Genomic DNA, 27494 nt, shown 5'->3' on the forward strand with positions numbered 1-27494 from the left:
GACTGAGAACTGAAACTTTATTCAGCACATTCTGAAGTTCTTAACATACAGGAAAACAAAAGCGAGTGACAACTGAAACTTTATTCAGCAGATTCTGAAGTTCTTAACATACAGGAAAATAAAATAAAAACTCACATTAATTTACTTTTTACTTTTTTAAAAATTAGGTCAACAATTACATTTCAATGACATACACTACCTGCCTTTCACATTAACTTAAAAAATATATTTCTGTAGGAAGCTAACAATTTTTTTTTAAATGGCCATAAATATTTACTGTATACAATGTATGCACTGTATGTGTGAGTGTTTATATGTGTGTGCCATTACATTTTTAAAACTGGTATGACATATTTAATAAAATATTTTGACAAGGCACATTTCTGTGCCTACATGTTGTGCAGCAGCCACTGTGCTTACAGGGACAGTATTCTTGATAGTCAGTATTTGTTGTATTCTGTATCTTGAGTTATAATTAAAACATTTCATCATTGAGTAAAAACAGTAACTAAGAGAGATGGAATGAGGGGTCGGGGTGGGGGTGGGGGAAAAATAATATATTGTTTCTACTATCTTTTGAAAGAGTGCAGATCAAAGAAATGTGCATGAGCTGTTCAATAATGTAACCTTCACCATAACCCACTACAAACCCATTCAACATGTCCTGGAAAGACAAGAGTTTACAGGCTAAAGAACAGAGGCGTCTTTCCTAGTTGTTGCTACAACAGAAGGGTCTAATTGATCCAGGATCTCTTTTCACGTTCAGCTGGGGCAGTGAGTCCTCCTGGTGATTAGAAAAAGGAAAGTATAAAAGGTATAACATCCACTCGGAAGACTGTTATTAGCTTGTTCACTACTTTAAATCGACATCCTCCATGAAGCTGTGCATACAATGCATTGGCCCTTGTGCCTTACGCATACAGAGGACCCTAAACCGTAGTTCTTACTACAGAGTAGACAAAATAATGTATTTTAATGATCGAAATAGAGAATTAGGCCCAATGGCTCTCTTACAACTAGCATTGCAATTAAATTAATAAATAAATATTCATAAAAGTTACAAATGATTAGTAACAATGTATACTAACCCTTAGTATAAAACTGTAATGGTACAGTACAATCACTTTAAACACTCCTAAATTCTGAGATAAAACTTTAAGAAAGTCAAGAAGACAAACTTGTTTTGCTAATTTCCTCTTTAATGTTATAACACATATATTAAAGCCCTAAATAATTACAATATTTGTCTTTTTTTTTTTTTTTTTTAATAACTACCATGTGAAGTCAATTGCTAATATATCTGGAATGTCTGTATGTATATCTGGAAACCCAATGGATGCTTTACCTCTGAATCAGTCGGAATCCAGAGTCTATTCCAAAATGCCTGACCCACTAGGAATCTTGATTAGGCGTGGTGCTATCGTGATCATCATCTAAAACCAACATGTTGTATTTACAGCATGATTAGTGCACTCGACAGCATGCACAGGTTATTATGTAATCAAGGCTGTTTCCTGCTTATAGGTGCACAGTAAATCAATACTGAAAACTGTATTTAAGTTTCATAACATCTAAATACAAAAAATACATTCTGTAACTTATAATGGAGGTAGCACGCTATGATATGAAAAAGTTAAATTTCTTTATTTGATCAATGTTTCCCTAAAGATTCCCTTGTAGCAAGCCATGCCAATAAGCTACAGTCACTAATTCCATTGAAGTTTACTTTTTGAAATACATACTAATAATATCTGTGATTCTCTCAGTATCAATAGTTTACAAAATATGTCTGGTAAAAGACATTCGAATTGTAACTCTAAACCAATAACAAGTATAATAAAACTAATATAATTATGATAAGAGAAGTGCCTTTGTATTATAATACTTTCCAATAGTGCGATTCAATCCTATCATCTCAAGAACCACAAGCGAAGGCTTTATTGAATGAGCAACACAGGCAGTTGATAGATTTCTGTTATTGTATCAGAGTCAGTCTGGAGGTGTGTATAACTCCATTATATACTGAATTAATAATTGATATTGTACAGTATACAGGGATGTACTGACGTAGCTCTGCCCTGGTTACATTGGCCTGTGTGGTATATTTCTTCTGAAGCTGTGCAATTCGCATTTCTTAACATGAAATTTGCAACAGGATTACAGAAGATAAGAAATTGTATTTCTGTCTCTGTTGAGTCTTCAATTTGTCCCTGGAATATGATGGAATTTGACCCCTGGAATGAGGGATGGAACCCACTGGCACTGGCCTATGCCCTACGGTCTACGATGACGGTATGAAGACATCACAATTCTAGAAAAAGAACGTTCCATTCAAAATCTAGAGAAGTATAGTCTACGATGACGGTATGAAGACATCACAATTCTAGAAAAAGAACGTTCCATTCAAAATCTAGAGAAGTATAGTCTACGATGACGGTATGAAGACATCACAATTCTAGAAAAAGAACATTCCATTCAAAATCTAGAGAAGTATAGTCTACGATGACGGTATGAAGACATCACAATTCTAGAAAAAGAACGTTCCATTCAAAATCTAGAGAAGTATAGTCTACGATGACGGTACGAAGACATCACAATTCTAGAAAAAGAACGTTCCATTCTGGGTGCTGAAAACAGTTGTAAACATAGCCAATGATGGCCTTGAGATTCGGACACAGATGTAGTTGCTTTGTTCATTAAGAGACATTTATAAATGTGTACAAAATAAACATTACAAAGCTTACCAATGTTTTGGCATGCTTTCACTGTATTTTATTACACTTTGCTATGCTTTCACTATGTTTTAATAAACTTTGCTATGCTTTCACTATGTTTTAATACACGTTGCTATGCTTTCACTATGTTTTAATACACGTTGCTATGCTTTCACTATTTTTCTCAAAGACCGAAGACTTTCCTTCACTTCAGCTTACCATGAGAGTCAGTCTCTGTGCTTTGGTCCCGATCAGTGTCATTGTTATCACCAGCACCTGTTAATAAAAAGTAACTTCTTAAAATCTTCCTTATACACATTAATTCTATCATTTTTTTGCTACTTTTGCTTAAACAGCAAATACTTTCTCAACTTACCATTAGAATCAATGTCACTATGATCATCATCAGCATCAGACTTCTCAGTTTCTGAAAGATGTTTTTCATAATTTATAACATGATCTGAACAACAGTTTTCCATTTAGGCATAAAATAATTATTGCATTCAAACAACTTATGCATTTATTTAACTTTTCATCTCCAAATACATTGGCTCCAGGGATTTACATATAGCATGCTTTTTGCAAGCTATCTAGTGAGTGCAGTATGCCCCTTGCTCAGACTATATATATATATATATATATATATATATATATATATATATATATATATACAGTGCCTTGCGAAAGTATTCGGCCCCCTTGAACTTTGCGACCTTTTGCCACATTTCAGGCTTCAAACATAAAGATATGAAACTGTAATTTTTTGTGAAGAATCAACAACAAGTGGGACACAATCATGAAGTGGAACGAAATTTATTGGATATTTCAAACTTTTTTAACAAATAAAAAACTGAAAAATTGGGCGTGCAAAATTATTCAGCCCCTTTACTTTCAGTGCAGCAAACTCTCTCCAGAAGTTCAATGAGGATCTCTGAATGATCCAATGTTGACCTAAATGACTAATGATGATAAATAGAATCCACCTGTGTGTAATCAAGTCTCTGTATAAATGCACCTGCACTGTGATAGTCTCAGAGGTCCGTTTAAAGCGCAGAGAGCATCATGAAGAACAAGGAACACACCAGGCAGGTCCGAGATACTGTTGTGGAGAAGTTTAAAGCCGGATTTGGATACAAAAAGATTTCCCAAGCTTTAAACATCCCAAGGAGCAATGTGCAAGCGATAATATTGAAATGGAAGGAGTATCAGACCACTGCAAATCTACCAAGACCTGGCCGTCCCTCTAAACTTTCAGCTCATACAAGGAGAAGACTGATCAGAGATGCAGCCAAGAGGCCCATGATCACTCTGGATGAACTGCAGAGATCTACAGCTGAGGTGGGAGACTCTGTCCATAGGACAACAATCAGTCGTATACTGCACAAATCTGGCCTTTATGAAAGAGTGGCAAGAAGAAAGCCATTTCTTAAAGATATCCATAAAAAGTGTCGTTTACAGTTTGCCACAAGCCACCTGGGAGACACACCAAACATGTGGAAGAAGGTGCTCTGGTCAGATGAAACCAAAATCGAACTTTTTGGCAACAATGCAAAACGTTATGTTTGGCGTAAAAGCAACACAGCTCATCACCCTGAACACACCATCCCCACTGTCAAACATGGTGGTGGCAGCATCATGGTTTGGGCCTGCTTTTCTTCAGCAGGGACAGGGAAGATGGTTAAAATTGATGGGAAGATGGATGGAGCCAAATACAGGACCATTCTGGAAGAAAACCTGATGGAGTCTGCAAAAGACCTGAGACTGGGACGGAGATTTGTCTTCCAACAAGACAATGATCCAAAACATAAAGCAAAATCTACAATGGAATGGTTCACAAATAAACATATCCAGGTGTTAGAATGGCCAAGTCAAAGTCCAGACCTGAATCCAATCGAGAATCTGTGGAAAGAACTGAAAACTGCTGTTCACAAATGCTCTCCATCCAACCTCACTGAGCTCGAGCTGTTTTGCAAGGAGGAATGGGCAAAAATTTCAGTCTCTCGATGTGCAAAACTGATAGAGACATACCCCAAGCGACTTACAGCTGTAATCGCAGCAAAAGGTGGCGCTACAAAGTATTAACTTAAGGGGGCTGAATAATTTTGCACGCCCAATTTTTCAGTTTTTTATTTGTTAAAAAAGTTTGAAATATCCAATAAATTTCGTTCCACTTCATGATTGTGTCCCACTTGTTGTTGATTCTTCACAAAAAATTACAGTTTCATATCTTTATGTTTGAAGCCTGAAATGTGGCAAAAGGTTGCAAAGTTCAAGGGGGCCGAATACTTTCGCAAGGCACTGTATATATATATATATATATATATATATATATATATATATATATATATATATATATATATATATATATATACTGTTTAAAGAGCACTTGTAGTTATACGTTCTTTAACCTATCATCAGTTTTAGATTGTCTTTGTCTTTGTTCTCACCTAGAAAGATACCTTCAATTTAGAGACCAATCTGAAGAATTCATGAAGGATTGTATATTTTTGGATTGTATATTTCTGGGTTGTATAATATGCTTTGTGATCCCAGATTATCTGAGAATGTCACAACCTTGCCACCAGGTGTCACTGTTGTACCGAGCATCAAGAACGTGTTCCTAGATAGCAGACTTCATTCATTAATATAGGGCCCTTTGGACTGGCTTCACAGACCCCAAGTAATGCTAATCTTGGACTAGCTACTGTTAAACTAGGCAATGTAGTCCAAAGTCAGTGCTGTGTTTACGATTTAAACCAGGGGTGGTGAAAGCTAACCCTTCCACTCCTGGTCTTTGTTCCAACCCTGTTCAACAGATCAGTTGAACAGCCCTCAGGATCTGAACTGAACTGAACTGAACTCTTAACATACCTGAAGAATCAGAACTGAACTGAACTGAACTCTTAACATACCTGAAGAATCAGAACTGAACTGAACTGAACTCTTAACATACCTGAAGAATCAGAACTGAACTGAACTGAACTCTTAACACACCCTCAGAATCTGAACTGAACTGAACTGAACTCTTAACACACCCTCAGAATCAGAACTGAACTGAAATGAACTCTTAACACACCCTCAGAATCAGATCTGAACTGAACTGAACTGAACTCTTAACACACCCTCAGAATCAGATCTGAACTGAACTCTTAACACACCCTCAGAATCAGAACAGAACTGAACTGAACTCTTAACACACCCTCAGAATCTGAACAGAACTGAACTGAACTCTTAACACACCCTCAGAATCTGAACTGAACTGAACTCTTAACACACCCTCAGAATCAGAACAGAACTGAACTGAACTGAACTGAACTCTTAACATACCTGAAGAATCAGAACTGAACTGAACTGAACTCTTAACACACCCTCAGAATCAGAACTGAACTGAACTGAACTCTTAACACACCCTTAGAATCAGAACTGAACTGAACTGAACTCTTAACACACCCTCAGAATCAGAACTGAACTGAACTGAACTGAACTCTTAACATACCTGAAGAATCAGTCTTGGTTATTTCATCATCATCTTTGTCACCATCTAGAATAAAAATAGAGTTTTATTATCATGTGGTTATATATATATATATAGATGTCTATTGCATTTATAACAAGGAAAATATATTCACTGTATAGAAAGCCTTCATTAATTGTTTTTCGTCCGAGCATATTTATGGATTAAAAACTGTATTTAGTTTTCCTTTTTATTTTTTATATAAACTACTTTAATAAAAATTAAAATTAGCATTGGCAGGAATACTTTCTGTTTTTCAATGTCTTACAAAATAAACAAAAGAGAACTGACATGTTAACAGCTACATAGGCTACTCTACTGTATATTCAAATTCAGATCCCTTGTTAGGAGATGAGATCAAAAAGAACATTTCACTCGTAGAACAAAACCTTAAACAATAGTAATGACTGTGTCCACATGGATATCATGCTGTTATAATAAGGACACACTGCATAGCAATTAGCTAGGAAATGCATGTGATTGCCTGTATTATGCAAAGATTAAACTACGATCAAATGTCGTATGCAGTGGTGTAATTGGGTCAACGCAGTTAGTTAATTACAGAAATGCACTAAAAGTAGTTATATTTATAATAATTGAAAAATAAATTCCTTTCATTTATATTACATGTGAGTTTCAGCACCCACGTTCAATAGCGGGGTGATGATGTAGTGCTATATTAAGTGTACAGGGCTGCATGATGTCACTTATCTCTTGAATCAGATTCAGATGTGTCTTCATTAATTATAGTAAGCTCCTTACTATAACTCTGTAACTATAATTTAATCAAATGTTATATTCCTGTATCTGATGTGAACAATTAAACTGAATGACGAAGAAGAAAAACACAAAAAAAACACAAAATAAGGCGTTTTTAATCTAATCCAGATTTTAATCTTGTAGGAAACCAAACTTCTGTTGGAGAGCAAATGGGTGTGTGTGAAACAATGTGAAATCAATCCCTCTTCACTCTCAATGAACAGAACCTTTCAGGTAAGTGACCCAGTCTGTTGTATCAAGTTTGAGCAAGTTTAAGGTCATCGGATAACTGGACAAGACCTGCCAAGCTTAACAACAGAAAGAAACCCTGGGAAGCCTGAAGTGGGAAAAAAATATGTGGCAAGCGTGTGTCAGTGTGGGAATGCTGTATCTAATAAACTGGTACTCAATAATAATGTGAATAATTGAGCTTGTGGCCTAATAGCCATAACTGTGTCTGGGTAAGGGCGTCTGCTAAGAAATAAAATAAATGTTATCATATCTCTCCCCCTCTCTCGCCTTCTCTTTTTATTTTCCAAAACTAGGGATAAATTACTAGTAATAAAAAGGCAACCCATATGGAAAGAAAACACATTTTTAATATTATATTTTCAAGTTATATAAAATATATGTTTCATATAGATATATATATATATATATATATATATATATATATATATATATATATATATATATATACTGTATATATATATAATGTAGGTACAACATATGCATTGTAAAGATACATGTTTTAAATGCATGAACCATATAGACCATATATTAAAAAAGAAATATATTTTCTTTCCATATGGGAAATTCCAGATTCTAAATAAAAAATAAATAAAAACAGCGACCATAGTGAGAATTTACCTTTAGAACCACTCTCTGAGCTGCTAACACTGTCTGAATCTAAAAAAAAAAAATAATACATTAATAAATACATAAATGTTACAGTATATCCATGTTGTTAAAGAAAATAAAAGTAATAAAATGTGTATTAATAGTATATTTGTCAATTCCAGTTACCATTACAAAAAGTGAAAACGAACCTTTGGAATCGGTCTCAGAACTGGTTGCACTATCACGGTCTGAGTCTTAAAAAATAAGAATACAAAAAATTATTTTAAAATAGTTACAAACATTTTAGAGGCCCTGTCTGTTCACTGGGGATAACCATAATAAAAGCATAGGAGACGCGACAATGAAGGAAAGCCTTGTGAAGTCTCTGTGAAAGCAGAGCAAATGAAGACGTGGGGATGAAGGAAAGCCTTGTGAAGTCTCTGTGAAAGCAGAGTAAATGAAGACGTGGGGATGAAGGAAAGCCTTGTGAAGTCTCTGTGAAAGCAGAGTAAATGAAGACGTGGGGATGAAGGAAAGCCTTGTGAAGTCTCTGTGAAAGCAGAGTAAATGAAGACGTGGGGATGAAGGAAAGCCTTGTGAAGTCTCTGTGAAAGCAGAGTAAATGAAGACGTGGGGATGAAGGAAAGCCTTGTGAAGTCTCTGTGAAAGCAGAGTAAATGAAGACGTGGGGATGAAGGAAAGCCTTGTGAAGTCTCTGTGAAAGCAGAGTAAATGAAGACGTGGGGATGAAGGAAAGCCTTGTGAAGTCTCTGTGAAAGCAGAGTAAATGAAGACGTGGGGATGAAGGAAAGCCTTGTGAAGTCTCTGTGAAAGCAGAGCAAATGAAGACGTGGGGATGAAGGAAAGCCTTGTGAAGTCTCTGTGAAAGCAGAGTAAATGAAGACGTGGGGATGAAGGAAAGCCTTGTGAAGTCTCTGTGAAATCAGAGCAAATGAATAGGATATCAGATAGCAGTAAGAATGGTAAAGCATGGACAAACTATGAGTTATCACTGGGAAGAATGGTACACATGGAAAAGAATGGTATACTATAAAATGGCTGTGATTATTTCCCATTATAAACTTGCATATTTAGGCAATACTACTGAAAGGCGGCATTGTAATAATTACATTTTGAATGTAACTGTTATGGATCTTTTACCTTTAGAATCACTCTCTGAGCTACTGGCACTGTCACTGTCTGAATTTAAAAAAACACATTATGTATAAAATAATAATAATAATAATAATAATAATAATAATAATAATAATAATAATAATAATAATAATAATAAAGAAACAGCATTAACTTACCTTCAGAATCTTTAGAAGATTTATCATCGTGTTCATCTTCCGCATCATTCCCACCTGCATGTTTAAAATCTATTCTTTAAAGGTATACTGTATAGAAATACATCTATTTAGCAGCATTATGGTTCTGGATTAATCTGGATTAATCTGAATAAGACTAACACACGCTTTTATTGAGGTTTCTTGGTCCTAGAGGTGAAAGTCTGGTAAATTATTATTATTATTACTACTACAACTACTACCACTACTACTACAACTACAACTACAACTATGACTACTAGTACTACTACTACTACCCATTTACAAGACCAGGAAGCGCAAGATGATCGGGGAGGCTCAGTCCGGCTGCCACTGGGCCTTAAATAGGACTACTACGACTACTACCACTACCATTACTACTACTACCACTACAACTACAACTACACCTACTACTACTACTACTACTACTACTACTACTACTACTAATAATAATAATAATAATAATAATAATAATAATAATAATAATAATAATAATAATAATAATCATTGCTTAGAACCACAAGAATTAACTTGAATTCAATCTATGGTATTTAGTGCATTCCCGAATCAAACCTTGTCTGAGCTAGGCTTCTGGTGGAGTTCAAAATGGTTCACATTCAATGTTGCCAGTTTTTTTTTTCAGATAAGGCAGCCAGTGTGTTATGTGAAGGTGTTCATTTGACTTTTAAAACAGCGATAGCAGGTTTAAGGTCATCAGATAACCTGACAAGAACTGCCAAGCTAATAACAGAGAGAAATCCTGGGAAACCAGCAAAGAACACAAAGTGGGGAACTATAGAACAGATCTCTCTTTCATGCGCTCTCTATATAGCACTGTATGTGCTTGTTAAACTGTTACAGTACTCAGTTACAGACGTTGCAAATGAAACAATGGTTTTGTGAATTTCCTGTACCGCATCTTTCTGTATTACAGTAGCTGTGGCATAAGTGAATGAGCGTGTGGACATTTCGTATAAAATAACTATTCTGTAAAGCAACACAGAGAAAAAAAAACACCTATCAGGGATCAGAGAATGGTCTGAAGTCAATTAAGAAAGAACAGCAGTACAAAGTCATGATAAGTGAAGCCTCAATAATCCCCCCTTGAAGCACTAGGGTTCTGTCCATGGTGCTGAAATTTGGAACATGAAACCGCTGCATGAAGGAACAGTTACCTTTGGAATCACTCTCTGCACTGCTGGAGATATCACTGTCCTTATCTAAAATAAGATACACACAAAACAAAACTGAGTTTTGCTTGCTTATGGCGAACTAACATCAAACTCTAGCACAGCAATATAGTAGTCTTGGGTACGTATACTTTGCTAAGGAACATTAGCAAATACATTCGGCACAAGGCAATGTGATGCAATGTGATGCATACTGTAGGACCATGTCACAATTTACATTGATTAACTGGGCAGTTTTTAAGTCAGCTGCTAGCGAGGAGATTTCCCAGCCCGCTGCAATTGTAACCTAGAAATAAAAGATGACCGTTTTGCACTTCTTTAAGGAATGGTATCTATCTGCTGTTTGAAGGAGCTGTCGATTAATAGAGAAGAAGGTAACTATAGGGGACTGATGGGAGTTATACATGAACAATGATTACAGACAGGTTTCCTCTGCCTGTGTGGGGGTTATTTAAATAGTAATTGCAGGCATTTCCATTGTCGGTAACACTGCTACTGTAGTTTCATTTTGTATGCAATTCTTATAATATATTAACTGAACACCCCATTAACAATTAAAAAATGAATCTACCTTTCGAATCTGTCTCTAAGCTGCTTGCAGTATCGCTGTGTGGATCTAAAACAAACAAAAAGGAATAAAACAAAACAAATTGTGATTGTTGTTTATGCAGTAATGCACTGCACATTTCAGACTGTGATCGTTGTTTATGCAGTAATGCACTGCACATTTCAGACTGTGATCGTTGTTTATGCAGTAATGTACTGCACATTTCAGACTGTGATCGTTGTTTATGCAGTAATGCACTGCACATTTCAGACTGTGATCGTTGTTTATGCAGTAATGTACTGCACATTTCAGACTGTGATCGTTGTTTATGCAGTAATGTACTGCACATTTCAGACTGTGATCGTTGTTTATGCAGTAATGTACTGCACATTTCAGACTGTGATCGTTGTTTATGCAGTAATGTACTGTACATTTCAGGTACAATTAGGTAAGATGTCACAATTTGAATTTTGCTTATTTTGGTGCTAGTCATATTGGGCTCTATTTGCCAAAACGGTTACAAATAGAAATGGCCATTTTAAATACATCTGGTATAGTGCCTCCAGGTGCACCTATGTAAATTTACAATTCAGCAAGTCAGCAGCTCTGATTGTGTTGCATTGATTGATAAATAAATGGACTGTGGGCTAATGGCTAATGTTCATGCTTTAATGGCAGCACTCCACAATGATCACACCATCATTACTGCAGGGGGCGCTGCTTTATTTGCAGGCACTTGATTTTCCACCATTGCAAAAAAAAGGGCTTGTTGTGTATTTGAAGCACTAACAGTGGACATAACAGTGAAGTTCATTTGAATGTAGCTGATAAAGTTTTCAATTGACCACTCTATTAACCATTAAAACAAAGTGGAACTTACATTCAGAATCACACGGTTATTTATGATGATCTAATAAGATACAATTTGAAAGTGGTTAAGCTTACCCTTCGAATCCGATTCTGAAGAGCTTGAATCTTCTTCTGTACCTATAACAACAACAAAAAATAAGCAACTTCTCTTGTCTGTATTTGGTTGTGCACTGCTGCTCTGCCCAGTGCTACACTGAGAGCACCAAATTCATGAAGGAGCAAAGCCAGATTAAACACAGGCCTCCTGAGGTGAGAGGAGAATACTGACCCGCTGAGAGCACCAAATTCATGAAGGAGCAAAGCCAGATTAAACACAGGCCTCCTGAGGTGGGAGGACCCGTTGAACCCACAGAAGAGGTCATTCACAGGCAGTGTCTCTAGATTGAATTGATACACAGGGTTGTATTGTTGCACTTAAACTCACCCTTCGAATCAGACTCTGAATCCGAGGAAGGCTTGTCATCATCAGCAGCATCTTTATAATAAAAACAACACGGTTCACTTAATGGGTGCAGTGTTGTGCTGTGATTTAATTACATGTTTTATTGCACTTGAGAACACGGCTATATGACCATAAATGTGACCAGATAACAAAGCTTATGATGTTTTTTTTTATTACTAATCTATAAATAAGTGGTAAAAATAAATAAATAAATTATCCAGTTACAAAAGCTATTACAAGTTAAAGTAGGTGAAACTGAAAAACAGATTGACATGCACAGCCAATTAGTTACAACACTCACACCCAACACATGAACGCTTATATACACACAGCTATCGTGCCATGATGCTTACCCTTGGAATCAGCTTCAGAAGACTCCTTCTCGTCATCTTTACAAAAAAAAAGAACAGATTGTTGAAAAAAAATGTTTATGGAACATGCCCTCTATGATTTATTATGTATACACACTGTCATCTAATGGATGTAAAGCATCGCCCTTTTATGCCTGAACGTTGTAAGAATTATGCCTTCATAATTATTATACTAAAGAGGGGGTGACAGTAAGGACATTTTGTGGCCAATAACAGGAAAATTGAACATTTCAAGAAAACTAAATATTTATCAATCAATCTCCAAGCGCTTTACAGATAAAAATAACAAAACATTTAGAATATAAAAAACAATTCTGAGAAATAGTAAATAATAAAATAATAAAATACCCATTTAAATGACATACATTAGAATGATGAAAATGTATTTATAATCTTGCTTTAAAAAACAGTGACAAAATGTTGTACATCATTTTTATGTCAAATGTTAGTTGACAATATGCCCTTCGTAGAAAATAATAATTTGATACTTGTCAAAAGATGTCTTCTATTGCATGATACTTGAAACTCAGCAAAGAAAAACAGGCTTTCAGATAGGTTCTATGGAGGGACAGGGACGACAACACACCTCTTCCTTTGTTTTGGAAGTTTGTTTGTGAAGACATACCCCCAGTCAATAGCTGCAGATAATCACAAGCACACTTACCCTGAGATTGGGAGTCTGACTCTGAAGAGGTCTTATCTTCTGTAGCTACAGAGATACGATCTTGTTAGAAGATGTTCGGCACAGTGACATTACAACTCAACTATTTATAAACATACACAGAGGCGTAAAGGACGTCTCATAACAAATGTTCTTAATGTTTTCTGACATTTGACAACCACTGAAAGAATATAACCATTTGAGAAGAGTACAGAAAAGATAAACTACCAGACAGTAAACAGGACCTTTAAACATTTAAAGTCCTTAATTTACAGTTTGAAATACCTGTACAGTGTTTTGCTTTGTTTATATTTCTTTCTTTTAACACATTTTATCTGAATGTTCTGCAGTCATTTGCTGTGTGGTAGTGCCCTGCAGCTGAGCTTTCTGATTGGTGGAGAACAGTTCTGAGGTTTCTAATGTAAAAGTCTTACATTTCCATTATGGCCTGTGTGATAGGATATCATTAACCTTAGTTTTAGTTTCTGTATTTGAATGCCCTGTTCAGCTTACCCTTAGAATCACTTTCAGAAGAGTCTTTTTCTTTCTCATCGACATCTACAAGCAAAATCAAAACCCGAATGGTTAATTCATTGGACATTCATAAACCTGGCCCTCTTTCATCACTGACTGGACATTCCCAAACCTGGCCCTCTCTAATTTGCTATGTTTGAATCCCCTCCAGCTTACCTGCGGAATGGCTCTTTGAAACAGAATCGGTCTCTTTCTCAGCATCTAAAGAAAGAAAGAAAAAAGAAAACAATACTGTTCATTACACGCTCATGAATCTGACCTGAGGTCTATCAGTGATCCAGAGTGTATGGATCCCCTCAGCTTACCTTTGGAATCACTCTCAGAAGAGGAGTCTTTTCCATCCTCATCAGCATCTAAAGAAACAAACAAGATCTATTTATGGTGAGCCTCTGTTAACTATACAGTCATATACATCTATATAATATCTTCAAGATAATAATAAATCTGAATCTCAACTGACTTTTACTGCAAACTGTGGTTTACTATTCATGCCATAAATTGCACATTGTGTACTGTATGAACATACTTGTTATGTTGTATGTGGTTCTGTTATATTTATTTACAGGATAAAACAGCAACACTACAGCAGTAGCATGTCAAGAGTTTCAGTTGCTTAATGATCTTGTCTGAGAAAGGCACTTACCCTGTGATTTTGAGTCTGACTCTGAAGAGGACTTATCTTCTGAAGCTATAGACACAAGATACGATCTTGTTATGAGCATAGCTGTTCAGCACAATGCCCAACAATTTGTAAACATACACAGCGGCATAAAGGACATGTATAAAGACTCCTAATTCGAGGGGATTGCCGTCTGGAAAGTGGTAGAATCTTAGCAGTAGTGGTAACTGGCTAGCAGTGTTTGTGGTAACACTTTAAAATAATGAATTCATAATGAATTCCGGCTGAATACCACAGGAATAACAACTGAATATCTTATGCACTTCCTCTGAGTTCTGAAGTAATTTACTTTGAATGCAGCCCTGTTAATTAATCATAATTTAAAAACATTTAGATTCCCCTTTCATCTTCAATCCGTTCCTGTTTATTCTTCACTAATTCATACCCTCTTACTTACCCACCAGGGGATTTTGAGAAGTGTGTGGCATACAGGGCATACATGTGGAAGGCATCTTCGAAGTGTGTTTTATCAATATTCACATTTTAGCCGTAATCAACAGACCATAAACCTACATTCTAACACAATAATGAATCAAACCTAATATAAGTTGTATAGTACTTTCTTTCAGCTCACCCTTGCTTTCCTCATTGGATTTTCCTGCACTGTCATCAACATCTAAAGAACAAAACGTTAAGATGGAGACTTCATGCAGTAAATCGTATCCTCATCACTCATAAAACAACAAGTGGACAATGAGCTCTCGGCATGGTTCTGCATGGCTGCCCTGGCATGATAAATGCTAGAACCCAAGATGGAACGGCTCTTACCTGTGGGACTGCTCTCTGAGCTGCTGGTACTATCAGAATCTAAAATAATACAAAATACAACAGTTCATGTTTGAGTTATCTTTCCTTCTCCCGATCGCTCATTATTCAAGTGAAAAAAGAGCATCCTACAGACAGTACCGTACACTTTATGATGGTGTGTCAGTCTTAAACTGTACCCTAGCTACAGTAAGTACATCCTTGTGCATGGGAAGCAGATCTGTACTCGTTCTGTTTAGCATGGATCATTGTGATTCAAGGTTCCAGTCGAATGCAGTGTTGGGTCTGTCTGCAAAAAGAGACTACTCTATGCCTATATCACTCGTGCACAAGGCCAGCACCTAACTGGCCTTGACATCGTGCATAATATTAACCCACTGCGTCCTGGTGGGAAGAAAGCATGACTAGACTACATGAGCATATGTTGCCTGTTGGATTTGTTCTGAACCCCATTGAGTCTGGATGGCACATAAGCGATGCCCTCTGCCCAGTTCTTTGCTTCTCTTTCTGAGACTGCTAGGATGCGTTTTGCCAAATGCACCAAACTGTGTGACGGTACTGGAATGTGGACTACTGTCGACTGAGAACACTAAATTAATGGGACTAATCAGAAATCAAGGGGAAAGTCAAGGGTGTTAACCTATTTCTCTACTTAGTCCATCATCGTGTTTTATTGTAACACAAGAATGGAAAAAATAAAAGTATCTTGCTTGGTCTTTGAATCAGATTCAAGAAAAGCATCAGTATCTTCTGTAAAAAAAATTAAAAAGTGAAAAAAAGCTTCAAAGTTTATTATATTGTACATTCTTTCTACTATATCCTGACTGCAAAACACTTGATTTAATATATATCAGCGCTTTAAATGAGAGACATGCTAATTTCCATATAATGCCACGCTTTTCTGTAACCTATTATTATTATTTATTTCTTAGCTGATGCCCTTATCCAGAGCGACTTACAATTGTTACAAGATATCACATTATTTTTTACATACAATTACCCATTTATACAGTTGGGTTTTTACTGGAGCAATCTAGGTAAAATACCTTGCTCAAGGGTACAGCAGCAGTGTCCCCACCGGGATTTGAACCCACGACCCTCCGGTCAAGAGTCCAGAGCCCTAACCACTACTCCACACTGCTGCCCCAATCACACACCACCACATTCAGATGTAAAAAATACCTACAGTGGCTCTCAAAAGTATTCACCCCCCTTGGACTTTTCCACATTTTATTGTGTTACAACATGGAATCAAAATGGATTTAATTAGGAGTTTTTGCCACTGATCAACACAAAAAAAGTCCATAATGTCAAAGTGAAAAATAAAATCTACAAATTGTTCTAAATTAATTACAAAATATAAAACAGAAAATGTTTGCATAAATATTCACCCCCTTTGCTATGACACACCTAAATAAGCTCTGGTGCAACCAATTGTCTTTAGAAGTCACATAATTAGTTGAATGGAGTCCACCTGTGTGCAATTAAGGTGTTTCACATGATTTCAGGTTAAATACACCTGTCTCTGGGAGGTCCCACAGTTGGTTAGTACATTTCCTAACAAAAACTACATCATGAAGACGAAGGAACATTCAAAGCAAATCCAGAATAAGGTTCTTCAAAAGCACCAATCAGGGGTAGGATATAAGAACATTTCCAAGGCATTGAATATCCCTCGGAGCACAGTAAAGTCCATTATTAAGAAAAGGAGAGAATATGGCACAACTGTGAATCTGTCTAGAACAGGCCGTCCTCAAAAACTGAGTATCCGGGCGAGAAGGGCACTAGTCAGGGAGGCCACCAAGAGGAATTACAGTCTTCCACGGCTGAGCTGGGAGACACTGTGCATACGGCAACAATAGCCCAGGTGCTTCACAAAACTGGCCTTTATGGGAGAGTGGCAAAAAGAAAGCCATTGTTGAAAAAAACTTACATCAAATCTCGTCTAGAGTTTGCCAGGAGGCATGTGGGAGACTCTGAGACCAAGTGGAAGAAGATTCTATGGTCTGATGAGACCAAAATAGAGCTTTTTGGCCTCAATGCTAAACGCTATGTTTGGCGCAAGCCTAACACGGCACATCATCCTGAGAACACCATCCCTACCGTGAGCATGGTGGTGGCAGCATCATGCTATGGGGATGCTTCTCTGCGTCAGGGCCTAGAAAGCTTGTGAAGATAGAGGGCAAAATGGATGCAGCAAAGTACAGAGAAATCCTGGAGGAAAACCTGCTGAAGTCTGCAAAAAGGTGCCTCGACCAAATATTGACTCAAGGGGGTGAATACTTATGCAATCAATTATTTTTTGTTTTGTATTTGTAATTAATTTAGAACAATTTGTAGATTTTATTTTTCAATTTGACATTATTGACTTTTTTTGTGTTGATCAGTGACAAAAACTCCTAATTAAATCAATTTTGATTCCATGTTGTAACACAATAAAATGTGGAAATGTCCAAGGGGGGTGAATACTTTTGAGAGCCACTGTAACTCTAATTTGTGGGCACCACACCCTCTAGAGCAGTGGTACTCAACTCTGGCCCTCGGGATGCAAGCCAGTCCAGGTTTTTACTCCAAGCAGGTTCTAATGTAGTTGTTAAGCTGTTGAGAGGCAATGAATTAATTTAGGACCTGGTCAGAATAAAGACCAGGACTGGAATGGATCTTGCGTACCACTGCTAGAGCACACCAGTGTGTTGCCTGGAGCACAACAGGAAACAGTCTAGATCATAGACACTTTGGCCTATCTAGCCTATGTTACAGATACTGAAATTGAAATTAGAATTGAAGAGCAGCTCCTGAACCCAGGTGAAATCACCTTTAGGCAGACTTATCAATAATGTATTACATTTCAATAAGAAACACACAGACTGTTTGCTAACATTTAAAAAAGCTAAGGGGGGACAGGGGGGACAATTACACAAATGTTTCAGCAGAGGAAACATAAACGTACCTTTAGAATTATCTGAAGTGGTAGCATCATCCTCGGTAGCAGATTCTAAAATAAAGAAAGAAAACGCTTTGCCACCAGCTAAGTTATGTTAAAGGTACAGTAGTGTGCATATTTCCTAGAACACCCCATTGCTTCTGTAGTTTTGATAGTTTTGCATATTAAATCAGTCCGTTGTAACTGAAAATCTGGAATATTGTCAAAAGAAAAAAAGAACACATATCCACAAATGGTCAAATGCATGAGACTTTTTAGAAGTTGTTTAAGATGATTAAGTAAAGTACAAAGTGGTCTACCATTTTCACACACAAGTGCCTATTGTTTCTACATCACTGATTACTGACCGAATTCTGAAATTCTCACACCCAGAGGTTTTCATGCATAGGTGTATAAAGGATATAAATGACCAATCTTGAGGTGTTATGATACATTTGCACACAAGTAAATACAGCTGGACTTCACTGACTTCTAAAGTAGGGGTTTGTGCCCCTATATTTAGTCACTAGAGTGTACTAAATTAAAGCAGAATTGGTAACAGTACACACATATTAGTATAAAGCAAACATTTTGTTTAATACAGATAAGTTATATTTCATTTCTGCATGATAGAGTACCATCATGCAGCTTGTGTTTTTTGATAAGCATAATACAAAAACATTCACCATAGTAAATTTGTAGTGCTTATTCAGTACTATCAATATACTATCCTTTGCCATGTACTTTACCATACACTATACTGTAAATGTCATTCCCTGTATGCTTTGTCATGCTTTCCTTTACCACACTTTGATTTGATCATATATGCCATACTAAACTATTCCCTGGATGTGTTCATTTAAAATGGTATAGTGATGAAATAAACCTAATTATGTATTTTATTTTATTAAAAAAACAATGTTACCTTTAGAACTGAAGTCACCGGCAGTGACGCTGCTACTGCTAACATCTTCATCTGAAACAAAAAACAATCACTCTTCTGTTTATTTTTTACTTTTTTTTAAGGAGGAGAGATATTGCGGTTCCTCTGCAAAGAGAGAAGTTTGTGTTGGTCTGGGGCACCGTCTTGTGAAGAGCGTAAGTACGGAAAAGTGCATTTCCTCATACTATGAGTATTTGTATCAGGGGATCCAGCAGTCTTATCAGCTTGTGAAATAAATACATGTATAAATAAACAAAGAAAGGACTTCTTTCGACGCATTTGGGTGTTTGAAAGAGTATTTATATAAACACATACATAAATACACAAAGAAAGGACTTCATTCGACACAGTTGGGTGTTTGAAAGTATTTATTACCCATAATCCAATAGTACATCACCATCACTAGCCTGCTGAACGACCTTTCACCTGCTATAAGTGTCCATAAAGCTTTATCAGTTTAAAAGCCCCGCACACTGGCCACATGCACCGAATACAGTGTTCTTGTGGTAACTGCAGCCAGTTTAAGTAAAGATAAATTGCTTAATACCATTGTGTATCCTTGGTGTATAGACATACAATGCTGTATTTGTACTGTATATCATCGTATGTTAGATTACTACTGACCTGTGGAGTCTGTGGCATCAGAGGAGGTGTCAACATCACCAGGGGTATCTAAAAAAAAACAAGTCACATGGTTACAGTTCATCAGAATCTGTTTTAACAGTGCTGTCTGTTAGCCACAATGTCTGCCTTTCTATTAAGTTGACATCAGTTTGATCCAGCTCTGTAATTTGGTTTACTAAAGCCACTGCAGCAGGGAGGATGGAACGCATTTCCAGAGTTGGAGAGGAGGAGGCAAAGCAAAGCAATGGAGGCAAGCCTTTCACCTCTCTGGGATCTAGTCGCACTGGTCTGTAATTTACTCATTACTCAAGTAATAAGGTACATCTAACTATACATAATAAGGCTGTAATTACTTCCTAAATTTGCTGTAATTAAATCCTAAATTTATTCTGAAGACATACTGGGTAACACTTTAAATACTATGTATTTACGTAGTAGTCACTTAGTAAATACATGTGTACTTACACAAGTATGTGGTAACGTGGTAATGTTGTATTGCAAGACTGCAACATGTAAATATACTGTAACCAATGCCAATTGAGAACAGGTGAGCTAGGTGGCATAAAAAGGGCTAGTCTATCTAACTTACCCTTTACACTTTGTTCTTCAGAAGAATCAGCAGCGTCACTGGTACCTAATGAATAGAATACGCTTTGTTTAATAAGATAAACTAATTCAATTTATGGAGGATCCACTGCTGAAAAATGTAAGCCCCTCAATAACGTCACAAATACAGTACAACCTAACCCAAAGGAGCAGGCTTGTAACAGAAGTGTCGATATTCTATTCACATGGGCCCACCAGCAGACACGATAAGTTGATTGGTGTTTTTTTTATTTTTTGACTGCCTTCAGAAACCTTTAAATGTCCTAATTATTATTCTTTGTTATACAAGCATAAAAAAAAACCTCCCCTTTACTTACTATGATTATCAGGAGAATCATCATTATTATCAAGATCTGAAACAAACAAGCAATGAAATTAAATTAAAATGAAGAACTTTATACACAATCTCTTTAAGCTAAATATGTTACAATTGCATGTATTTCCACATAACATTTTAAATTCAAGAAGCGAGGTGGACTGGGAGGAGGCCCAAGCCAGGAATAGAACCCATCAACCCCCCTAACAGAATCCTGGTCAGGTACTTTCATCTCTAGTGGAGAGGAAACAAAAAATAACCCCCAGAATTGCCCCCACTCTGGGTTAAATAGCCCTGACCCTGTACAGACAATTCATCGCCGTAAAAGCTGAGTCTCAGCTTTAAGCAACTGGGGTAAACCAATGAGGGAAAGAAGAGAGAAAGAAAAGGGGCTGTCGCCTCACTGCTAGAATAGCGACAAGCCTTTGAATATTATTAACCCTTTGCTGCCCAGTGTCCCATATATTTGACATTGAGAAAATAGGCATTCAATAGGTATGGGAACATGCCCAGGGCAGTACAGGGTTAATGTATAGATTGCAAAGTTGGTTTGGTTTGTTTAATGTTTACCCTTACCTGTAGTGTCTATGTTGTCAATGGAGGTATCAACATCCAAAGCATCTAAAAGACAAACCAAGTGGAGCCAGTCCTTTAGTGAACTGTCATACCTAACATGTATTACCATTAGGTATTGTGTATTCACATTCTCTCATACCCCAACATGCATTATCATTAGGTATTGTGTATTTACATCACATGAATATAATTGTTTAGGGTCGCTCTTTTAAAAAAAAAAAAACTTTTCTGTTTTATATCATGTGATCTATTATTTATTATCTAAACAAAATGTATAAAACTCTTTCAATTGAAATCTAAACTGTTGTTTATTATTAAGTAAAAAATGCAATGATATTGAGACCCCATGCATTTTAAATGATCCTTTTGTGTTTTCCTATTTGTGAAATGTTTGGGGTTTGATACATGATGGTGATTTTATAGATAACAGAGAAATTGGTTGTACCTGTTCTGGTGCCAGTGTCATCTGAAGGAAAACGGAAACATCAAAGAATCAATACATATGCAATTCCCAGTGTCCAACGAGTACTAACCAGGCTTTGGAATTATTTCATTAGCAATATGGTCAGTGGATTTGATTTTTTAAGTCCTACAGCTAAAGAAAGTCAATACTTTACTGTGGTAAAGGTCCATTTACATTGTGTGGACAACGGGCCTCTAGCACATCATGTGACCGAATCTGACACAGGAAGTAAAAACCAAAGTTTATAAAACTAAAGAACGGTTCTAGAAGAACATATTTGTATAACCCTAAATAGAGTAAAATACAGGCAAAAATGAATAGTATAATATATATTTTAAAGAGTATGGGACCAGTGATAATGTTTGCAGTGCTATTATGAAGCAAAGTTTGATGCTCAAAGAATGGATTAATTAATAACCCATCCGTGAATATACCAGAATAGCGGTACTAGAAATACATATCTGAATATAAAATAAATGCCCTGGTTAAAGACAAGGGCTTGTAACTAGAAGGTCCCCGGTTCAAATCCCACCTCAGCCACTGACTCATTGTGTGACCCTGAGCAAGTCAATTAACCTCCTTATGCTCCGTCTTTCGGGTGAGACGTAGTTGTAAGTGACTCTGCAGCTGATGCATAGTTCACACACCCTAGTCTCTGTAAGTCGCCTTGGATAAAGGCGTCTGCTAAATAAACAAATAATAATAATAAAAAACAAATAAAACACGCTCATTGTGAATTTTCTGGCTGTACATAGTGCCCTCCTATGGTTTGGGTGTGGTAACTGTGTCTAGGACAGAGTCTGTTTGTCATTGTACGGTATTTGCACCGCATTCTTGCGGCTTCCCATCATTTCGCCACAGTTACACCGTGTATGTACCATGGTTAAGGAAGGTGCTAGCCATATGGTGGAAAGGAGTGACGATATATCACGCATTCGGGTATTCATACCCACTATCATTTAGACCCGGGGTTGCCAAAGTGCTGCCTGCGATGGCACTATCTCTGCGGCCTCGTCAAACACTTAAAGAGTTTTCTATATTTTCTTGGAATTAAAATACATGGGGCATTACAAGTTAATTTTCTGCTCAATATCGGTACAAGCAGCGCGACGCTACTGTAGCTTTAAGAACATGAAAACAAGACGGGCGTGCAGCCAGGGTGCAGGGAATTTCGGTGATTACTTTCCCAAATGACCGCCGAAAAAAGTCAGCTGCATAAATAGCTAGGCAAGTTCCTTGAAATCTAATAATACTAATTAGTCGTGGGTTTCATTAACATACACACTATAATAATCACGTTAAGCCCTAAAAATAACCTGCCTAGTAATGTGAAAAGCGCTTAACGTGGCTTAATGTGCTGAAATACAAAACAATGCGTACAGACTTTGCGACACCTAATAATACTAGCCTAAGATAAATCACACTTTTGTAATTAAACTGCGCGTAAAACACGGGTAGAGTCGTGTTGATTGTGATATACAATGCTATGGATTTATTTATTTTGGCACTGGTTTGTAATGAATTCAGATGACCGAAAAAAAAAAGTATTTTATCTTTAATTTGAAAACATTTGTATGCATTTTTTTAAAAATAAGGAATCCCAATATATGTCACTAACTCGTCAATAAAGCCTAAATACAAACATGATAACATCAAATCTAAAATAATAATAATTATATTTCAGAAACCAAAAAAGAAAAGGCAGCCGAAAAGAGGTAGGTCTTGGGACTATATATAAAGGTATGTTATATTTATTGCACGTATTGGTGTTTAATTATAGGTGAATTTTATTAAGCGGCCCACCACCCAATGTGCCCTCTGTTAGTGGCCCTCCCTTAACAACATTTTGGGAACCCCTGGTTTAGACATTTAAAGAAGACCCCAGGGAAGCAACGTTAAGCACTTACCACTTTTATTTCTCTGTGATGCAAGAACCCCTTGTGTAAAGGAAGCTGTTCAATAAAGTTCCCAGATGTTGCTGATAGAATAATATTGTTGCTTGAGCATGCCCACCCTACTGTATCATGAACATACTAACATACAGTGTGGTTAAAGGACCCCAAAATATATTCCTGGATAGGTATATACTGTATGTACTGTAAGTAAATAAACAAATAATTATGTGCAGGACATTTTATTATTAGTGCTATCTAAAAAAAAACAAAAAAAAAAAAACAGTTTTATTACCATCTTTATCTGATCCATCTGTGGAAAGAAGAATACATCAAAAGGGTTACAAATGTCAGACAATAGGACTGACAGCATGGATTTCTGATAAATATATACGCAATCAGTCCTGTAAAAATGTATTGCATCCTTCTGTGTACTATTATTATTATTATTATTATTATTATGGTTGTTTTGATGATGTTGTTGATAATAATAATAATAATCACTATTTATTACAGTATAGACGAATATATGAAATACTATTTTATTACCACATTTTCTTACCACAAATACATTTTAAGAGCTAGAAAAAAAATATACAAGCTTACCGTCTATTGGTGCAGCAAAAACTACCGCCAACAACGCCAAAGCAGAAACAAGCAACAGAGTTCTGAAATCACAGAAAAGAAACAGATAGTGTGAATGAACTGGAGTAGCTCAATAATCATAGCACTGTGACTCGGGTAGAAACTGTACTGTGACAGTGGCTGTTTGACAGCAGCACTGTGTGTGGGATCAAAATGAACATCTTATTAAACATGTAAAAAAGACTCTGCAAGTTTAAGATGTTCTTTCAGTTTGTTAATTGTTTGCCTTGATAAGCTAGACTTGAGTCATATCCACTACACTGGTGCTTACTTGTGTTTTACATGAAGTGTGAACCCTCAAGCACTACAACTGATTGGAGCTTGAGCCCCTAATCATCTGTCCTGGCTTTACCTTTTGAAAACAAAGCAGTCTTTTATGGAGGTTAATGCAACTCCCTAGCATCTTACAAGCCACCCAAAAACACAAAGCAAATTCTGTTTTGGCCAGACATATTTCCATATAAAACACTGGATCAGTTTAGTAAGTTATAGCAGAGTTGCATTTTTTGTAAAGTAACTTTATACGCTGAGCAAAGAAAGCTGCCCTGAAAGTCCTTTTGTGTGAAGGTTCATTGAAAGGGATGCAGCTACAGAATGCTCTGCAGTGCAGTGAATTAAGAGTCATGTTTCCAATAATCAGATAGTGTTAATCCCAGAGCACTGCTCTGTCTGTGCTTTACGGCTATGGCAGGTATCTATTGTTACAAGTACAGTAAAACCTGAATTAACCAAAGACAAAAGGGACTGAACATGCTGAAGACAGGACAGGCTGCTCCTTGTCCAATGGACCTCTGTCACTCCAATGAATAGAGAGAAAAAGACTGTTCTTCCATTCACTCACTTTTATACTGGTGCAATCAGCTGCTGCTAGAATCTTGACTAAAACCAGAAAAAGGGAACATATCGCCCCAGTGTTGGCTTCTTTGCATTGGCTTCCTGTAAATTTTAGAGTTGATTTTAAAATACTGTTACTGTTGTATAATTTGGCACCAACCTATTTAGGAGAACTGCTTACCCCATATATCCCCAATCATAACCTTAGATCCCTGAATATGGGATTGCTGGTAATCCCTAAAATAAAATATGTTAACTGGGGAAGAAGGGCTTTTTGTTATAGAGCCCCCAAACCTCGGAATGAGCTACCAACACATGTTAGGGAAGCTGAGACTTTATCTGTTTTTAAAACAAGACAAAAAACATATTTGTTTGAGCTGGCATTTTTATAATATATGTATATATATATATATATATATATATATATATATATATATATATATATATATATATATATATATATATATAAATTTAGTTACTGGTGTTTACATAATATATTTCTTAAACTTTAGTTTTTCATCTGACATGTTTGTTTGTTTTGTTTTTATAAATCTGACAATATTTTTGTCCTGTAAAGTGCTTTGAGATCCAGCTGTATGAAGGGCACTATGTAAATACACTTTGATTTGATTTAATTTGTTTATTAAACTTATTTTAATAAACCAAAACAGAATAGGGTCCAATGTATCTATCAATTTAGTTAGATTTTCCTAATAGTTAGCTCAAGGTAATACACGTTTCACCAAATATATATTTCATTAAAGACTAGGACTGTACTATATATATATATATATATATATATATAATGATTGCCATTACACGAGAGTAGATGTTAAAACTTCATGCTAATTTGAACTCGGCTCTCACCAAGATAAGCACCAACTAAGACGTAGCTTTACATTAAACTAATGTGATTGATCTGTGTCTCCATCCATTTGCGCTTCCTTCCATATGATGATGTAGATATCCTTCTGTCTGGTGTTGATGGTTGAAGTGTAATGCTGGCTCCAGGGATCAACTTATTGCCTCCCTAGCGCATCAGCACACACAACGGCTGTGATGCTGGCTCCGGGGATCAACCACTGTGCGGTCTCCCCAGCGCATCAGCATGACAACCGTCTGGATTGAGCTAAGTAGGGTACATCTCTGGGGTATTCAAGTGGGCACCTTCCATCCTCTGTGTTTCGTCGACTAGCCCACGACACCTCAAGAGGACTCAACGGTGATTCTGGCGTCCCAGCATCACCCCCCTCCGTCCCCCACTCAACTCAGCCCAGCTTACTTACCCACACATCAGCGTTTCTTTCTATTGTGCTTGAGATCCCCAGCCAGAATCTTTCCGTCTCAACCACAGCCATGTATTTGGTGACATCAAAAATCAACCAATCACAGGAGAGTATTTGCCATAATTACAAAAAGAGACCTTACTAACTTATAAAACAGAGCATTGACCCTACACCTTACGTACTAACTTATACAACAGAACATTGACCCTACACCTGATGTACTAACTTATACAACAGAACATTGTCTGCACCAGTACAGTATTTGTCTTATTTTAATTCAATTTAATATTTAAACTGGTATCAGGAAGGGTAATTTCCTTTTTCCCCATTTAAAAATCACTGCACAATTACCATAAATAAAACTGGACACATTTAATCTAATTAACTGGAGGAAAAGAAAGAAAGAAAGAAAGAAAGAAAGAAAGAAAGAAAGAAAGAAAGAAAGAAAGAAATAACCTAAGCTATCAAATTTCCTGACTACTAATTGTGCTTGGTTTGTTAGCTGCAATTAAAATTTGATGCACATCACTTGTTTCAACAGGAGGAATCCCATGTAGTTTGTAATAAGCATCACATTCACACACACCAGAACAAACCACATTATATTCACTTACCGGGATAGCATTTTTGTTCGGAATTTCAGCAACCAAAGCTGGACAATATACAGCAAACCTTTAGTCTTTAGCTCCTAATGCTTTACTGGATTGAGACCAAGGGGATTTATACCTTTGCAACTCCCTAAACCGAGAAGGGGCGTGCCTGTGTGACGGAAGTCAGGCACGGAAAAACATCTTAGGTTACTTCCATTAAAACAGGGTTAAGGGTATGACCTGTTACCTTTTGTCTTGCATGAAAAAAGGTTTCATTTCTGCATTAGAAGCTTGTAAATGGAGCCCCGATCATTCAAATGTAACCGGAAAATCTATGTAATCCGAAACATTAATGTTAAATATCACACACAAAAAAAATTCCCTGCGAAAGGTCTCAGAGAATAGTTACCGTAGTTAGATTTCTTCTAATGTCATGCCTTCACAAAGGAAAAAATGTGACAAATACAAGTAACATGTCATTTTTAGAACCCTAATCTTGCCCTACCTTATATTAAACACTGAGATTTTAAATTTGGACAGCATTCATGACTTTTTAATGGTGGCCTTTATTGCACTAAATAA

General features: G+C 36.6%; 1 protein-coding gene across 4 annotated transcripts; it reads right to left on the reverse strand.

Moving 5' to 3' along the window:
• Positions 1 to 27027, reverse strand: stm (starmaker). Of its 4 annotated transcripts, XM_059010442.1 has the most exons (30): positions 26937 to 27027; positions 24164 to 24225; positions 23853 to 23870; positions 21648 to 21668; positions 21203 to 21247; positions 20628 to 20663; positions 20294 to 20338; positions 19705 to 19752; positions 19063 to 19113; positions 18165 to 18209; positions 15218 to 15256; positions 15024 to 15065; positions 14414 to 14458; positions 14076 to 14123; positions 13927 to 13971; positions 13750 to 13794; positions 13240 to 13284; positions 12558 to 12593; positions 12187 to 12237; positions 11838 to 11879; positions 10917 to 10961; positions 10331 to 10375; positions 9141 to 9194; positions 8037 to 8081; positions 7858 to 7896; positions 6211 to 6255; positions 3091 to 3141; positions 2934 to 2990; positions 1346 to 1433; positions 1 to 784 (listed from the first exon to the last, which is right to left on the reverse strand). In XM_059010442.1, the coding sequence occupies exons 1-29, from the start codon at positions 26945 to 26947 to the stop codon at positions 1393 to 1395; spliced, it is 1242 nt and encodes a 413-aa protein (XP_058866425.1). In that variant the 5' UTR covers positions 26948 to 27027; the 3' UTR covers positions 1 to 784; positions 1346 to 1392. The 4 variants fall into 4 exon arrangements, with proteins under 4 accessions (XP_058866425.1, XP_058866424.1, XP_058866426.1 ...); XM_059010441.1 differs by lacking the exon at positions 1346 to 1433; XM_059010443.1 differs by lacking the exons at positions 1346 to 1433; positions 15024 to 15065.
• Between the last annotated feature and the right edge of the window lie 467 nt (positions 27028 to 27494).

The sequence above is a fragment of the Acipenser ruthenus genome, chromosome 3, assembly GCF_902713425.1.
Source record: "Acipenser ruthenus chromosome 3, fAciRut3.2 maternal haplotype, whole genome shotgun sequence".
Lineage (NCBI taxonomy): Eukaryota > Metazoa > Chordata > Actinopteri > Acipenseriformes > Acipenseridae > Acipenser > Acipenser ruthenus.

Coding starts and splice junctions, on each gene's coding strand:
- stm (XM_059010441.1), bottom strand. Junction 13,285..13,749: donor TTCTGAAAGTGATTCTAAGG/GTAAGCTGAACA, acceptor GTATCTCTGTAG/CTACAGAAGATAAGACCTCT. Junction 6,256..7,857: donor CTCAGAGAGTGGTTCTAAAG/GTAAATTCTCAC, acceptor TTTTTATTCTAG/ATGGTGACAAAGATGATGAT.